This window comes from Aspergillus fischeri, genomic scaffold (genome assembly GCF_000149645.3).
Source record: "Aspergillus fischeri NRRL 181 1099437636266 genomic scaffold, whole genome shotgun sequence".
Taxonomy (NCBI): domain Eukaryota; kingdom Fungi; phylum Ascomycota; class Eurotiomycetes; order Eurotiales; family Aspergillaceae; genus Aspergillus; species Aspergillus fischeri.
In genome coordinates, this window is record NW_001509760.1 from 4,001,599 (window position 1) to 4,018,207 (window position 16,609).

At 47.9% G+C, this 16,609-nt stretch overlaps 4 protein-coding genes across 4 annotated transcripts; all 4 read right to left on the reverse strand.

The window, feature by feature from the left end:
- Nucleotides 1–3,728: 3,728 nt before the first annotated feature.
- NFIA_060700 (uncharacterized protein) lies at nucleotides 3,729–5,816 on the reverse strand (the record flags this gene model as incomplete). The annotated part of the gene is made up of 4 exons (XM_001258610.1): nucleotides 3,729–5,057; nucleotides 5,129–5,355; nucleotides 5,395–5,522; nucleotides 5,698–5,816. 4 exons carry the CDS (start codon nucleotides 5,814–5,816, stop codon nucleotides 3,729–3,731), a joined length of 1,803 nt encoding a protein of 600 aa, XP_001258611.1.
- Nucleotides 5,817–12,803: 6,987 nt separating this feature from the next.
- On the reverse strand, nucleotides 12,804–14,101 carry NFIA_060710 (uncharacterized protein; the record flags this gene model as incomplete). Its single annotated transcript, XM_001258611.1, is given in 3 exon segments — nucleotides 12,804–13,445; nucleotides 13,463–13,748; nucleotides 14,031–14,101. The coding sequence occupies 3 exon segments, from the start codon at nucleotides 14,099–14,101 to the stop codon at nucleotides 12,804–12,806; spliced, it is 999 nt and encodes a 332-aa protein (XP_001258612.1).
- A 635-nt stretch (nucleotides 14,102–14,736) lies between these two features.
- On the reverse strand, nucleotides 14,737–15,317 carry NFIA_060720 (uncharacterized protein; the record flags this gene model as incomplete). The annotated part of the gene is made up of 2 exons (XM_001258612.1): nucleotides 14,737–14,874; nucleotides 14,922–15,317. The coding sequence occupies 2 exons, from the start codon at nucleotides 15,315–15,317 to the stop codon at nucleotides 14,737–14,739; spliced, it is 534 nt and encodes a 177-aa protein (XP_001258613.1).
- A 474-nt stretch (nucleotides 15,318–15,791) lies between these two features.
- NFIA_060730 (uncharacterized protein) lies at nucleotides 15,792–16,556 on the reverse strand (the record flags this gene model as incomplete). Its single annotated transcript, XM_001258613.1, has 1 exon — nucleotides 15,792–16,556. One exon carries the CDS (start codon nucleotides 16,554–16,556, stop codon nucleotides 15,792–15,794), a length of 765 nt encoding a protein of 254 aa, XP_001258614.1.
- Between the last annotated feature and the right edge of the window lie 53 nt (nucleotides 16,557–16,609).

Consider the following 16,609-nt stretch of genomic DNA (forward strand, 5'->3'; position numbering starts at 1 on the left):
CACTCTGTAATCTCTAATTTTGTTATTATTCATCAAGCTTTGTTGTGTCATGTCCCTTTTGCCTACATTAAGTTGTAGTACGCGAAGTGATTTATGTATGAGATTGCATGAGGCACACTTAACAGTTTTTGCTAAATAACTCATGGGGTCCTTCATAAGGAATGCACTTTAAGACTACTGCTTGGCAAGTGCTGTGATGGTGTCCTTTATCTGCATATTTAGCGCATGTCTGGGTCTTCTTGCAGGAGAAGGCCTTATGCCCCATCTCTTGGCAGTTGTACAGTGGGGTGCAGAAAGTATTCGACCACCCCTGCCTTACCGCCTACTATTCTGCTGGCAGAAAACTACGAAACGCGTACATATCCATTACTTCCCTAGGATATCAACAACTAAAATGGGCCGTAAAGGCAAGTGTGAGAACGAACGAATAGACTGATATTCGCCATGGATGAATATCTAGCTAGAACGAAGCTATCTACATGAGCAAAGTGACGAGCTGTGTGCGACGCTAAGCCCAAACGGGCAGCGTAGGCGAACGAGTATCTCTAACAGGGTCATTGATTTCTTGGACGTTCTAACAGCGCTGGTATTGTCGCTGCCCAAGGCCTCTCAGGCCCTTGTTGAGGGTGTTATCACGCGTCCTGCACGCATTGTTGTTGTTGTCGATTCCCCTTCCATCGCGTCCGCCATTGCCAACCCCTGTAAACCTGTGTAGGTGATCACAGCACCAGTGATCGGTTATCCGAGAGCCTTTTCCTCTTCGCCTATCGGCTTAGCTGGGGGGGTGTGTTGAATTACTATACCGCTTTCCCTATTTGGATGTATTCGATTCTACTCAGCACTGCCACGCTTGGCAGAAAGTTCGATATCTTTCGCCGATTCTATGGATTCGATTCGAATCGGGTCACACAGTCCTTGTACAACTAGCTTATAGCTTTGACACCAGGAACTTTATCAAGCCAAGTTCTCTGTACGCCGCAGAGCCGGGAGCTGTGACGCCCCAGTGCAGCTCATGTCTCACATGATGTGTTTGCACTGTTTGCTCCACAACTCGCCCATGTAAATATTAGGTTGGACGGCGCCTGCGCCGTCCCTGGATCCTTTCCTTCTCTAGCTTAGAATTCCGTATCGTACCTACGAATAAGATTTACTCTTTTCCTTGAGGTTATCACAGGAGCAAGGAATTCCGGTGCGAGTCTTTCATTAGTCGACGCTCATTCTAAACTTTTGCTGCCTGTGCTTTTCGTGAAGCAGTACCTGGATCTATGGGATGTTGAAGCACTGAAGAGACTACTTGTATATCAATGCAGGTGAATAAAGGGAACAATATCAATAAAATTCCAGCCTCCTATACTATTTGGATAACCCCTCCCGAGGGCGTACAGGACGTTTTAATTCGGCCCTCGTCAATATCTCCGGATGTTCCGATAGGATTCCTCGATGCAAATCGACTAGACATTGGCTAGCTTCCTAGAGACAACTGACTCGTGCGTTAAATATAATTACCTTATTGAAAGCTTATCTAGTCTTGAAAACACCACAGGCATTTAATTCCTTCCGCTCAGATGACTTGTTCTATTATAATACAGCCCGAAATTCGAGGGTCCGATTGATGCTTACCACGATCCGGCAGACCCGATATAGACATCCCTGGAAGATATATACGGCGTGTATTAAGAGTCGCCAGGGAAGAAGAGGTCTGAACTGATCGATACGCCCAGTAGACAGATCCCTCTATTTCCGAGGCCCAGCCAGGAGAGGATCAAAATACTGAGTAATCTATAGAGTAGGTCAGCCACTCAGCCTACCGGGCCCTATCTCTAGGGAAGGCTCTAGTGAAGGGATTTTATGAACGCAGCTTAAGACTATAATCATGCGTTTAAGTGAGGAGAGGTAAAGAGGAACGCGCCAGATAAGACGGTGGTTGAGAATGTAACTACTGATTTTTAAACCACCAAGAGCAGGGCCATTTAGATAATAGCACAAGTTTACTTATTCCTAATTTTGAAGAATATATCAGATATATCTAATTTACACGGCTGTCACTTCATCTACATGGTGGAGACCCTTTGACTGTTATGAAGATGACTCGGTGGACTTTCATGTAGGCAGTAATTAGTGTCAGCCTTGCAGCCACCTTGGGACGTGCAGGAAGGACCTGAGAGGGCAAGCCGGTACTTACTAGATATAATAAGCTACTACTATTTTGCAACGTATCAGCTCATGCAGGGTAAATAGTGCAGTCTTCTCCCAGAGCTAATCAAGGCTTCATGAGGCTCGCAACTCCCCCTCTTCAGCTGAATGGCCCCATGCACTCGTCTCCTGGTCCCCTCGACATCACAATCTCGTCAATTTCTATAACACTTCTGCAGGCTGTGGCTTTCAATCTTTCTGAAATTTTATCTGGCACGAACTTCTTTAAGTTCGGACTGATGAGGTGTCGCTGCCTTCTACCCCAATTTGGGATGAGATGCACTGGCAGAGTTGGTCTTTGGCTAGAGTTTCGCTTCAGAGCAGCCAGCCCTTCCCAATCCTTTTATTTTTTTTAATACGCCAGACCCGATCAAAGTGAATTATTTTATCCTGGTGTCTGGTTCCAGAGATGAGTTACGTCCTTCGACCAGCGTCGTACGTGACATGAAGATCCTTCACCCCACACCCTCACTATAATCTCAACCACCAATGTCCTAACACTACGAACGTCGCGATGGGGCTTTACAGCTGATAACCAGATCATGCTAATGAAGCCATCACATGGGCTTATCAAGACGGACAACCACATTAAAGATCAGAAATGCAGTCTACCCTTACAGCTACCTCAGCATCTTCTACACGTTGTGAGAACAAAGCCCGTAACGCTGTCCACCAAGATGGCCCTCATGTATGACCCTGCTAGAAGTCAAGAGAACTCTTAATTGACATTCAGGTATTTGGACCAATACCGCCTATAAATCTTGGGAACCGGTTGGACGCCGTACCTAGGAAGGAAAATAGCTCTTCAACACCTTGACAACCCGCAAGTTTGCCGAGAAAAAGCACCATCGAGGATGTCGTTCTTTAACACGGTGGTGAAATTTACCATCCTCTTTACCCTGCCGCGAGCCTCCCTCGCGTTCATTAACCTCTGCACATACCAGTCCTACTAGTATGGCTACAGTCTGGCCTTTGCAGATGGTATGGGATCCCTGACACCCCTATCCATTATAGCCGGCTAATGGTTACGCTCTCCCTGTTGACTTCCAGTGCGTCCAGGAGTGTCCTAAAAGTATATTCAATATCACGACTACGAGTAGTACCACAGCTACGCTCACTACCACGATAATGTAGACGGCAAGTCTGACGGGTTGTATCAAAATACCCGGGTTCGTGTGTTGCCCAACTTCATACTTGCACTGTCGTGTAAAGAGTGGGGACAAGCGCAGGGATAGAGGTTAAATGGAGATCACGAGGCTTGATGAAGAGGTAATGAGACCTTGGTCCGTAAGGGTTATATTACCGCTATGCTCTGAAGAGTCTAGTTCTTGTTGTAGACGTGAGAGCAATTGGGTAGATGGCATCCTGTAGTGGCGCATATATCTATCTTTTTACACCATCAGACCAATAGGAGGAGTAGGAAAAATATAAGGCCGCTCATTCTATTGGATAATTCCCTCTATTTAGCATATGCTAGCCTTGCATGTTGCCGAACACTACGCAGGACTTGCTTACAGCACAACAATAGTATAATTCTATAGCGCTCTATTAATGAACCACCACTGTGCATAATCTGCTGACTGATGCAGAAGATATTGGTCCTCGTGAGGGGCTTCTCTGATAAGCTCTTCCATGGGCCCAATGGCCTTCAGTGCCTTAACTGAAACCCTCCACAACAAGCGTGGCTGCGATACATCCTGGTCGCTGAACAGCTCCCAGTGAAGTCGAACGTTAGCGAGGCCACCTATTCGCGAATCTCGCATCTGGTTTAGGGTCCCAGTGACCTGAGAATAATCCAGCCAGAGATTTTCTTGAGGACCCGGGACTCCCCACTTCGGCCCAAAATCCGGTTTACTCCGGATTGTCCCCAAAAACACCCCAAGAAAGTCACCTTCATACACTGGAATGAGAGAGCGCACAGAAAGGAGTTGATCATCATCTCTGGGTGCAAGAAGCATGAAGATAGACTTGTCTCTCTCGTCTTGGAAAAGTGACCTACCGCCGAATGCAACACCAAGGTTGTCGGGCGGGACCGCTATAGCTCCGTTCTCCGGCGTGAAGCTCGATTCTTCATCAGCGGAGAACCATGCATTGCCGGCATCATTCCACGATTGTCCTGGGACGGTGAGTCTTGCAGCCACGGGAGGAAATCGCACATATGATTTGCGCGCAACGTCACCCTTCATGTAGTGTGAGACTAGATATTCTAGTTGCTCAATATATGATCCATATGCCTTTTCCCACTTCGCGACTGTATCAATCAGAGAGGTTTCCGAGCTCTGAGGATAGGTCTTACAGTAACTGTCGAATTCTTGCGTGCAATAAATGAGGAATTTGTTGATACCCGCCTGTCGCATGTCGAATAGACCTTTCCACAACTTGCAGTGCTGTCGCTGACTTTCGGGACTTAGCCCATACCCGAGATCTTCCATCAGTCTCTTGGTTGCAGCTTTCTCAGCGGAGGTAAACCCATCATCCGGTCCTCTCGCTCTTGGCAACGTAGCCACATCTATGCGTTTTGCGCCCTTTAAAATTATATCCCAATATACTGTTTCGTTGAATCGAGACTGGAGATTCCAGCCTATCGCGACCGCATTATCTCTTTTTATTGCCCGGACCGCTTTGCAATACTCAAGCGTAGATATGGACTCGGCATAGTTCTGGAGCCAGGAAGGATCCGTGCTTAACAAGCCCTTCCATGTCTGATGGCCGTGTAGCCCAATCGTAGAATTCAGCCTGACGCAGTTCACTAATACTGTTGCCACTACCTTTGATGCATAGCCAGAATCCAACCATGGCGGAAGGCGGCTAACGAGAGCCACCTCTGAAGAAGGATCGCCCGGGCCCTTCACGTTTGCCGATGTCTATATGAAATGGCATTTAGAAAGTGATATGGTTCCCCGGAACAACATCCAATCGATGGAAGAGAACTCACAGCTAAAGGGTTTTCAGATAACAGTTGGGATTCTGCCTCGACCTGGGATGATGCTGAGACAGTAACTTCGTTTGCGGGTAGATTATCGGACGTAGCAGTAATCGCCCGATTATTGTATTCTTCGTTGGCTTCCGCAGCCTCCTCATCCTCTTGTAAGCGATTCCCAAGATTGCCCTTTGTCCCAGCTGCTTCGTCCGATATTCGTCTTTTGCCGTTGGTGCCGTCGCCTAATGAATGAAGTTGTTAGTTTGATCAAGCTCCCTAACCGCGCATCTTTGGGATTTCATTCACCAACCGTGGATGTTCGTACCATTCAAAGTCGCTTTGTGCCTTCTCTTCTTCCGAGTGGGTACGCATAGACCCTTCACATCTGGCAAAGTCCTCTTTGCGCCATCTAGGAGCCGGTAAGATCCTTGAATTCCATGAGACGTAGAAGGAAGTTCTTGGGAGAGAGAACCGATGATACGCGAGAAGGATGTTTCTTTTTCATTTATTCCGGCCTCAAGTAGAGTTTCATGGACAAGAATGCATATTAGCTAGAGACCGCACTGTAAATGCAAGCCACCTACTCACCTATACCGGACAGCTCGGTGATGAGTGGGTCTATTCGCTCACTCTTCTTAACCCCGAAAAGCGCGAATATCTCGTCGAATATTTGGCTTGTTAGGGCGTGAATTGCTGCCTCCATGGTTCCTGACAGGACAGCTCTACCATGGTACCGCCGCGGTTGGTTTATAATGGAGTGTCGTGATCTTCCAGGGGTTTCCATAGAGTCGTTTTAGAGACAGTACTCCAAGGTGGAGAAAGGAGAAAGCTAAGCCAATAATCGTGGACAAAGATTCACCATGGGTCTCGACCACGGAGCGATGTTCAAGCCCCTCCGCTTATCAAAAGAATGACGTACGACAGAAGCTCTTTCCCAATGGGCGACCGCTGGTCTAGGCTCGCATAGCCCTATGACATGCCCGGTAAAAGGGACAATGGCCGGCGGGTTTTCGATGACCTCTCCATCAGCCAATATGCGTGTTTGCCCAGGTGAATAATCAAGAGGACAGGACCGGTTAATCAGCCGATATCGATGGGAAAGTCCCTGGGGGCGAAAGCTGGGGTCGTGGTGTCGGGCGACGGTCAAAAAAAAAGGCAGTTCAAGTCCATTAACCATTCCCTCCCCTTGTCCGTCTGAATTCTCCCCTCTTGACTGAGAACACATCAGTAGTTCACGGGTCGGGGAACCTCAAGCACAGAAAGTTGAACACTTTGACTTAGGATCTACCAGGCATCATTAATAGTCGGGGTGTGTCGAGGCAGTATGGAAGCCGCCGACGGCTGCCAAGGACGTCACGGGGCCTGGGTTAAGCGGCACGAAGCGCTCCAGCATCCTAAGGATGTTGGACACAAGTTTACTGAGGACGGCTCAACGGTAAACAACATCAGTTTATTATGATATGTCGTTGGGTGTATTATTGCGCAGAAGCTCTTTCTTGACAAGCCCTATGCTCGCGTGTAGCAGTGTAGCAGCCCCATGCCCAAGCAACACAGTCGGCTTAGCTCCAACCAGCCGAAATCAGCTGCCCGGCCATACCCGTGGGAGCGGTTGTGTGGACCGAGGTAGGGCGGCGCCCAAAATAAATAGTTTAACTCTCCAATTCACTCTCAAGCCCGCCTTGGGATTCACTCTGGTGCCTTATCTCCATGACTGGAGACATTAGAACTACACGGCCAGGGACCCGAAGCCCAGAATGCAGCCAGGAAAAAGAATCTAGGACTTTGGCGTGCTCCAAATGGGGGCGCTTGACAACGAACCCCATATGCGTGGACATTTGCCCAGGTCATTAACTGGATGAGGGCATCGCTTCTTATCCTTTGACCGTTCAATTCTAACCTTTCATCCGTAGCTTGTTATGTGGGGCGCTTTTATTGGTGGTTCCCGTGAGCCTGTTGCCTAGCAGGTTATGTGGTCGTCAACAAGGTCTATTGGTGTGTGACGTAACCAGGCTATTCCATTTGTTGATCACCGGGCATCCTCTTCGCGAGTTGACCAGGAAAACCCATTCACCTAATTGCTGGTCAACGTGGGGTGAACGACAAGGGGTGGGCAAAGCCTGAGGTCCTCAGATAGTTGATGGTGTTGAACTCCCATAGATTGTCTCTCTGCTGAACACCACGATTTTGGTATGATCCAAAAACCATGGCTCTCCTAACTCATATATCTGGCCCATTCTCAAATAGACCCTGCTATAGATGATAACACAAACGAAGAAATACTTGTGATTCTCTATATGATCTTGCTGTATCTCCTAATAATTTCTTCGATATGACCTTAGAGACCCCTCTCCAGGAGAATAAGAAAAAGGGAGTCCCTTTGAAAAAGGCATTCCGGCAAATGAGAGAACGACGAAGGGAAGGCATCATTAAAAAGGCCTATGAGTATAGCAAGTTATGCGACGCGGATGTTTGTCTAGGCATCTGATTGAGGGGTTCTGGTTGGGTGTACACGTTCTTAGCTGATCAGAGTGGGTTTTGGTCCTCCTTCGAGTCACAATTGGTAGGATTTCCTTCGAGTGGGCAATGTAGACACTAATCCCCTACAGGAAAACTATTATCCTACGCCCATTCGGAGAACAACCGAGGACATTCCACAATCACATAATACTCAGCACAGCCGCCAGGACCCGGAGACAGCTATGTGATTCAGAGGGATGAAACATGGGCCCGAGTCTGATGATATGATAAAATCCGATGACTATCTACATGGTTTAAAGCGGTGATTGAATAGCTGAATGTCTCAATCCATCTGGAACCTCTTTTGCTACTCCTATGCGGAGAAAGGAGTATTCTGACAGACGGCAAGCGGGGCACCAGAAAGGCTCTTTTTTGCGTTGGACTTGCCCTCCCGTCTCGCCGCTTTTACCCGCCTGCCTGCCGCCCCAACAAGATCTATATAACCCTGACCAGACGAGGAGCATCTTTTTTCTGGAGTTGAGAAGGCCCCGAGAGCTACCTTTATCAGATGTCACGAAGCGGTTTTCGGACCAATATCCAGGAAGGACCAAGGGTCCTACCCAGGTATGTTAGAGTCCAAAACTCCAAAACAGATCACAGTGGCTCTGCTCCAAATGGTCATTCTATCTATGTTCGTATACAATCCATCAGTTGTAAACTAGGGTCAAGAACATTCTACCCTCAACAATTTTCCTTGGGGAATCTTCAAAGCGCTCCGTGTAGATGGAGTTGGTCGCGTTGGTCATAAGGAGGTTACCCCGGCTAAGTCCATCTGGGTTGATCGTCAGACTACCTTGTCGGCCGGTCTTATCCTTTTAATAACATATCCGCCTGGCATGACCCCTGGGGCATCCAGGTAGAAAGGCAAATTATGGCCGATTATGAGATGGTTTTAGTTACGACTTCATAGGCGTCCCATGCTTATGTCTTTACTTAGGTCATCGCCAGGTCCCAGAGAGGTGAGCGGATGACTTGCTGGTGAGTTGATAGAAGACGCGGGTGTAAAGACATACCCGCCTTGCTTCCAGGGGAATCCACAGGAGTATAGATATAAAACAACCTCGGATTAGCCACAGAAGGGCTTTGCGGAGGAAGTCTAGGATGCATGCTTCTGGATATCGCCCACCTGTCAATTCCCGGGGTGCTCTCAAAGCCGTCTGCGTGCTAGTATTGGTGATTGAACCTTTCGAACGATAAGCCCTTCGCTTATCCTAATGGTTGGCCCTCTGCCTACTCGATGCGACGGTATGGTGTGTTGACCTCAGCATAGGTCGGGGGGTAGGGTAACAATCGAACAACTAAACACAACAAGGATTGAAGCAGGGCCTACTAAGGACAAGTCCTAATTGGATTAAAACTGATATTTCATCCCTTACAGAACATGCAGCCCCAAGCTGACGTGAGATGGGAGGAGCTGCTTGATTCCAAATCCTATGCGGGATTTTAGTATGGGAGGATAGGATCGCGTCAGCTTCCCAGAGGTTTGTGTTGTACAAGCAATCTGCTGTGTTTCTTTGCATGCGGCTGCTTGGTAGATCATACTCCCTGATTTCTCGACAACCTAAAGTATAATAATAGGGAGTAGGATGAATAGAATAGAAATTATTAAGATATTGGTAAACAGTATTAATTTAAATAGTTTAATCTAGAGAATTAAGGCTTTTATCGCAGTGAGTTTTCTCTAGTACTCATCTTTGTATTCTAAGTTAGAAGATCGACATGATTGATGAGACTTCTATCAGCCCAGCCCAGTTCGGTATCGAGTTACGGGCTTGGGGGCCTTACCTACGGACTATGTAACACAGTAGGGCGTCAACAGAAGTATCCACTACACCAACATGATCATTGAATACCTGGTTGTATAGTCAGCAGATTGTTTTGACCCTCTAGCGGTAGAATTCTACAAGTAGAACCAAAGAAGAAAGATATAAATACCCCCCTGATCTCCTTGAATATTTCGGTACAGAACCAAGCAAGAATCCAACCTCTCCTTCTCTGTCAATTCCATTCCATGCTCCATCTGTGATATCAATAAAAGTTAGGGATCTCGCAATCAGCTCAAATCGGAACCCAAAGTCTTTTACAAGAATATATCAACACTTTGGCAAGAAAGATGAAGCTGTTATCCGCTCCAGTTACAGCTCTGATGCTGCTTGCTTCACTGTTGACCCCAGTCCTGTCGACTCCGGTCCAGACGGAGGCAAATGAGGTCAGCGCCAGCTGTTACATCACTAGCAAAAACGGCAAAGACTGCAACGCTAGCTCCTGCAGAAATGGCGGGGGCACCTGTACATTCAATGAACAGACTAAGAGATGCCGACAAGGCGGAGAGTGGAGTAAGGTTTTCGAATGCAAAACAAACTGTCGATGTGCCAAGGGCAGTTGAGGGACACGACGAATTTGATGTGACTGCTTAAGGTTAGTAAATGAGTATCCAGCTCTGTTCATATTCTTGTTAATCAAAAAAGTAGGCTCGTTGAGGAGTGATTAGCCAGGCTATAGGGGTCTCTTTCAACAGAAGACCAGTTTTTAGCGTTTTGTGGAACTTTACAAGGCAAGGATATAAAGGTCATTGTGTCCTTAGTCTTGGTGGATTTTGGAATCTGGCCTCGTACAACCTCGTTACCACGCATTACCATTATTGATATTATTATTTTCTATGTTAGCTAACTACCGTCGTTCGCTACAATTGAGTTGTCAATCGATCTGCCTGTGTGTCTGGCTAAATTCTCAAATGTATTGGTGATCTATGGGTATGAGTGATATACTATCGTGTCACCAGTGAATATATTTGCCAGTAGACAGGCTTTGTAAAGGCATTCAATATTTAGCATGCATCTAGACTCTCCTTTAGTTCTCCATGCTTAGCAGTTAGGATAGCAGATCACACATCAATGCTGAAGTGTAATATGTCTTCTCTGCCTGTCTACACTGTTTTCACCCGCTAGTATTTTCGGCATATCATCCACATTTTAGGCAGCTGCAGGTGGCATTGTCAGGCATCGACTTAGGCAGACAGTATTAAATATCATTCAAGAGAATAATTCACTACAATGCTTCAGCCCAAAACCGACCCCGTTTCTCATTTTTTCACGTGACCGTCAGATGGTCTTATAAAGGTTCGTTCAGACTTCATCCCTTTCATCAACAAAATCAATCCTAAATATCATCAGTTGATCTAGTTACATCCCACTCCATATCTTCTCAGTTAATTATCTCCTGACTATTGTTCCGATAACCCCATTCCTTTCCCTCTCTACCTTCCAGTCCTTCAATATGGACCCCACCCTGTTCATCTATGATATCAACAGAAAGGCGGAGATCCAACAGTCAGCGCAGACTGGTGATAGTCTGTTACAGGAATATATTGAGACTTTACAGCTCTTTGCAAAAGATAAAGATATTGTCATTATGCACTCCAGCTACAGTCCTGAGTCCGCCCATATTACGATCGACTCTACACCTGTGAAAAAGGACGAGGCTTCCACTTCCTCCTAGGGACGTTCCATCCTTTACCATGACGGCCAAGGCCCAACAATCAACCAAAGCCTCTGACGTACAACCATGCATTTTTCACGACCTTTTTTCAATCATGAACACATCACTTTAACATGCTTAAATCATCTGACAAAAACCAAAGGAATGAAATGACGGATTAGCCGGCCCTGTGGAGCAGACTGGGAAAGCAAAATACCTCTCTGTTGGTTGTGAGGACATGACTGGCATTTCGCACGATCAGCTTTAGACAGTCTCTTGCTGGTTATTAGTCTTGAACTTCTTGTGCAGTTCCCTAACAAGAACAATCAATCCATCGCAGGGAAATGACCGGTTATTTCATTTTGTTTGATAGCTTGATTTTGTACATGTTCCATGCAATACCAAAGATGATTGAGCAATGTTGCAACCAAATACTTAACTAATGGTATAGAATTATAGGAGCTCTATCTTTAGTAGATGATATTACCAGAACGATGGAGAATACTCAAAGCTGTAACACGCATAGAATGACAGCTAAAAATAGTGTTGAGTGCGGCTGTTTTGGGCAGCTCATTTGCCGTCTTCTAGTCTAAAATAGTAGTTTTCATCCAATAGTTGTTGAACCGTGGTAGAGGCTATGATTGGTTGGACTTGCCCTCTTGAGATGCGAAGCCTCCGTATGTCTCATTCGGCCGGTCACTTAATAGAGTGGGTTTGATGCTCTTAACCTCACAGCTTGTATACCATGACTTCTATCCACCTCGAACTAAATGGCAGCTCATAGAGGATTGCAGAAGCAGAGTTAACGAGTATAGGCCTATTGCTCCTGAGAACTACCGCCAAGGTTCCAGGGGCATTGGTGTTTCCTCGAACAGCCATTGTGTTCCTAGGATCGAGGATATCACTCCTTGAGAATGGTCTGATAAATCCCAAGAGTCCCGATGTTCATGAGCTAGTCAATTTCGCACCCAGGAGCCCACCCTATATTCAGCACAACCACAAACGAAGAAAGCTTTTCATGAGTGAGATCCTGCAGAATAGCCAACAACCTACATTCTACAACCCGCACATAATACTGACAGGCTTATTCCTCTGTCCTTATCAAGTAAGCTGGCAGAATATAGCCGGCCCCCTCTCTTAATTCGCTCCTCCCTGTTCCCAGATGGAGAGTCAAAGCGCATCGAATCTCAACTTCCCGTTCAGCACTCCCCACGCCCAAATCACAACGACGACCAAGACCTCGACAAAGGAGAACACCAGACTACCCCCAAACACTAGACCATGATATGTCCACGCGTTATCCAGATTGAGATCAATGACCTGGCACACAATTGCCCACGGAAGCACATAGAACATGTTGGAGATCAAGGACTGCGCGAGGTACCATGATATGCGGGTTGCGAGAAGGATTGCAGCAAATTGAATTGATATACCGTAAAGTATATAGCACCTACTCAACAATGTCAGGGGGTTTAACAACCAGTAAGTGAAAAAAAGAAGACAGACGCACCAATCTATAGTGCGCCACATGTGACCGACAATGTTCGAGACATGCGGAGAGTTGCTAAGCCACAACGCGAAAGACTCGCATCCGTATAAAGACATGAATATCAGCAAGGGGATCTCGATCGCGAGAACTATACCGGCAGAGAGAAGAGCGGGTCGTACAGTCCCTGCAGACGTGAGCACCCCAGAGCTATGTAGAAGGAAAACAGGTCATACCGTACAGACTCGACCACGACCGCCTTGAGGGATCGGCCCCGTGCTTGAGCTGGCCCCAGGCATGTCCCACAAACGTGAGCGCCGTAGCCTCCGCTGCCTGAACGGGTACCATTATTAAACCCCACCGGATCGTGCTAAACACGCCCCACGCCGTGGCATAGTCCGCTGACATAGACACAACACCGCTGACTAGCCAGAGATAGAGCGCATTCCGCAGTGCAGACTCGATAAATGTGATCGATCCCGGCTTGAGTAGGACGATGAACCCTTGCAGCGTCGGGGCCTCGGCACTTCGCCTGAAACTGACGGTAAACATGAAATATAACAAACCGGAAATCGCCGCAGCCATGTCGCAGGTTAGGCGGATGCCAGCCTGGATGTTGATGTCCGGGTTCCAGTTGCCGACATGAAACGTAGATATGATCAAGAGGTCAAGGGCAATATTTATTGCGACTTTGACAGAACTGATAAGAAGTGGGATGTCCGGTTTATCCAGGGCTCGCGTGGCATTCGATACAGCGACTTCAATGGCAGAGCTTAAGGCCGAGAAGGCGCTGACGCGGATATAGGTTATACTTGCTGCGCGAACATCACGAGGTACGAATGCCGATGCGAACTGTGAGCTGCAGCAACAAAGATGACACTCATCAGCAGTCCAAGGAGTGCTTGGAAGGCTATTAGGCTGTGCGCCAGGCCCAAACGGGCCTTCAACGACCGAGCCTCTGTATCTGCAATCGTGACCCAGACTGCACGCGGGAGCCCCTCGTTTATCACTTCCGCGACGGTGTTGATGTATGTATAGACATCGGTCGTCACGACCAGGGAGGAATCAATATTCGCGATCCAAATCTTGACGAGCGTGCTGTAGAGCGCGGGAAGGATAAATGCAGCCGTATTAAAGAGGAAGGCGCCAGTATAACTAGAGATAGTTTAGTATGCTCGAGCTTATATATGTTGGAATTCCCTGACTTTGAACAGTGCCACCATCTGTCCCCGACAGCCCATATTGGAGAGGAAAGGTCAAATCGATCGTGTGAAGGGCTTCTTGGATCTCCATCAGGAGTCGCAAGATGTGCTGACACCTGGGAGCCATTGGCTTCTGTATTTGGAGCCATCATCACATACCTGAAGCAAAGATAGTGCAGCGAGACGGATCCAACCTTGAATCCCGTCGTACCAGTTAGTGACCATCAGAGAATACCGAGGTTGAACCAGATTCTTCCCCGCATTGCTCTCTGCATACAACTCCCAACCCCGTTCGGGCAACTGCATCCTATTAATCAGCCGGAAGGCTTGGTCGAATGGTTATAGGTAGTTAACTAGATGGGTTAGCTGAGTAATGTCCTTCACGTGAGGCCATCCCTTCCGGTTCCTTTCCAAGGTGGATCACGTAGCCATCACCAGGGGCCGTGGGAACATGGTCATCTAGGAGCCGCGAAGAAGGGCCTTCATGACTGTCCCATAAATGGTTCAGGTCTGGGATTATTGAGCTCTGTGTTGATTGGCCGAGGTCGAGGATACGAGGGACAGGTATGGGCCAAGAGGTGTATTCACACGATCTACTCCAGGAAAAGGAACTCGGGCGTGTCATGTGGAGAAGACATTGATCCGACAGCCGAACCGAACAAGAAGGAACCCCGAGGAACCCTGACAGGAAAGGCTGTTCGAGACATCAGCCAGACCGCAGAAATGAAGGTATGGGATGCATGACGGCGTACAAGGAACTGATGACCTCTCGCTGAAAACATTATAGGAAATAGCCGCACGTCCCGCCATCAATCCAAACGGGTCCAACCTCTCCCTCCTTCACCTTTCGCATTTCGGACATAATGCCGTCTCTATACCGATATTCATCGGACGCCAGGGCAAGCAGGCGCTAGAGTGCCAAAGTAAGATCGGCGGATATCTCACTCAGACTCCTCATGCTCTCCATAGTCAGCAAATGGGCTGTGAAGCTCGGCTTCGGCTTCGTTTTCTATTTCCTCGGCAAACGGCGTGATTGAGAATTTGTGCGAGTCTCTGTCGTACTCAATCCATCGTTCCAACTGTGAACAGTGTTAGACACAGCGTTTACGTTGTATGGAGGACGTACACTTGAAAGTCTCACTCCTCGCCAGAGACATCTGTGTCTTCTGGATTTCTCGAAAGTCGCCGGAGGTATGTTGCATTCATCTTCTTCCGTTGGGCAATCTCCGAAGAAACCAGGCGGATAAAACGATTGAATCCAGATTTGTCCACGAATCAGAATGTCCTCGGGTGTCCATCCTATATCGTTGGACCAAGGCATCTGGTCTCCTTCAACAAGCTTATCTTCAAACGGAAATTGAGCAATCCCGTTCAAATATCTGACAAGCTTCCCCCAAGGTACGACGACCTCGGCGTACTTCATGCCAGTGGCCGTTTGCGACAGATACCACAGAAATGACAAGCAGACGTTCACTCCGGGGACTACGTGCTTGTCGTGAATCTGATCAAGGAATACCGACATAGTTTGGAACGCGAAGAAAGATCCGTAGAAAACAAAGCGCGACGAATCTTGAGAGTCGCCAAGAGCAACAAAATTTAAGACAATCCCCCGAGTATTGCTGGTCCAATCCTGTGGTCGTGTATATTCTTTATGGCATTCACTTCTCAGGAGGGCGTTGGCACTGTTGTATTCCAGCACGGCGGCAAAATTGCATGAGGCAATATAAACTCCTTGCATTCGAAACGGCGGGCCAATTCGCATGATATACTTGTCTAGAAGAGACAAGAATTTGACGCTTAATGAAAGAAAAGAGTCTGCGTTTCGGTTGAAGAGAGCGCCATGAGCCGCTACAAATGCTCGTAAGAGCTCAGGATCCGGACTTCGGTTATCCGACAGTGAATGGAACAGATCCTGAATGCGCTGGCGTGTTCCAGCAAACGATCGCACACTAACAAGAGACTTCGTGTAATAGAACAGCTGCTGCAAAAGATGAGGTCAGGCAAGGATGGCCAGGTGGTATTGGATTCGGCCGACATCCGGATTCATATCCGCAGCGTTGGTGTACCAAGACCTCGCAGCCTTAGTCCAAACTTCTCGCTCTTCCACATCGAATATCTCGAGCTTCATGCAATATTCAGATAAATTCCCCAGCGCCTCCGCCCACGTACTTTGATACCTCGGGACGGTCTCCCGAAGTAGAGTCATCATGAAATAGGCAAAATTGATATAACTTAGCATATGCTCACAGGAGTCAGGCAGACGATGTCGGAGGAGCTCTAGGAACGAGTGAATGCTGTACCGCCACAGGCGCATGGGCGTGGCGTGAATCTCCGGCAGCCGTCGCAGCACGTGGCTGGTGGTAAGGTGCTGGGACGCCCTGAAGAATTCGTGATGCTCTTGGACGAGGATTTGGTGAAGGTTGACTAGGCCCTGCCACTTCTTGTTGTCGAAGGGCGCACGGGAGTCAGACTCGGCCTCACGGATTTCCTTGCACTTGCTCTCCACCCTCATCAACTGTACATAGATCGTTATAAGCTCGTCTGTGGTCATGGGATCTGGTTGAGGAAAAATCCCATGTGATGCTGTACCTCCGGCTTTCTGGTGCTGGCCCAGGTCTTGCGTCGATTGTTGTCGATAAGTCGGGTTTTCGCTGGATTGTCGGGGTCGCTGCGGTAAGGGCGACATCACGGACGGGCCGGCGACAGTCGGATGAGACTGAGTAGTATCCTCGCGGTTCGAAATGGGGCTGGGGTGTGGCATCGGTGAAGGGAGTTGAGAGTGATCAATCTCCTTTCCAGTCACAGCTTTGCCAC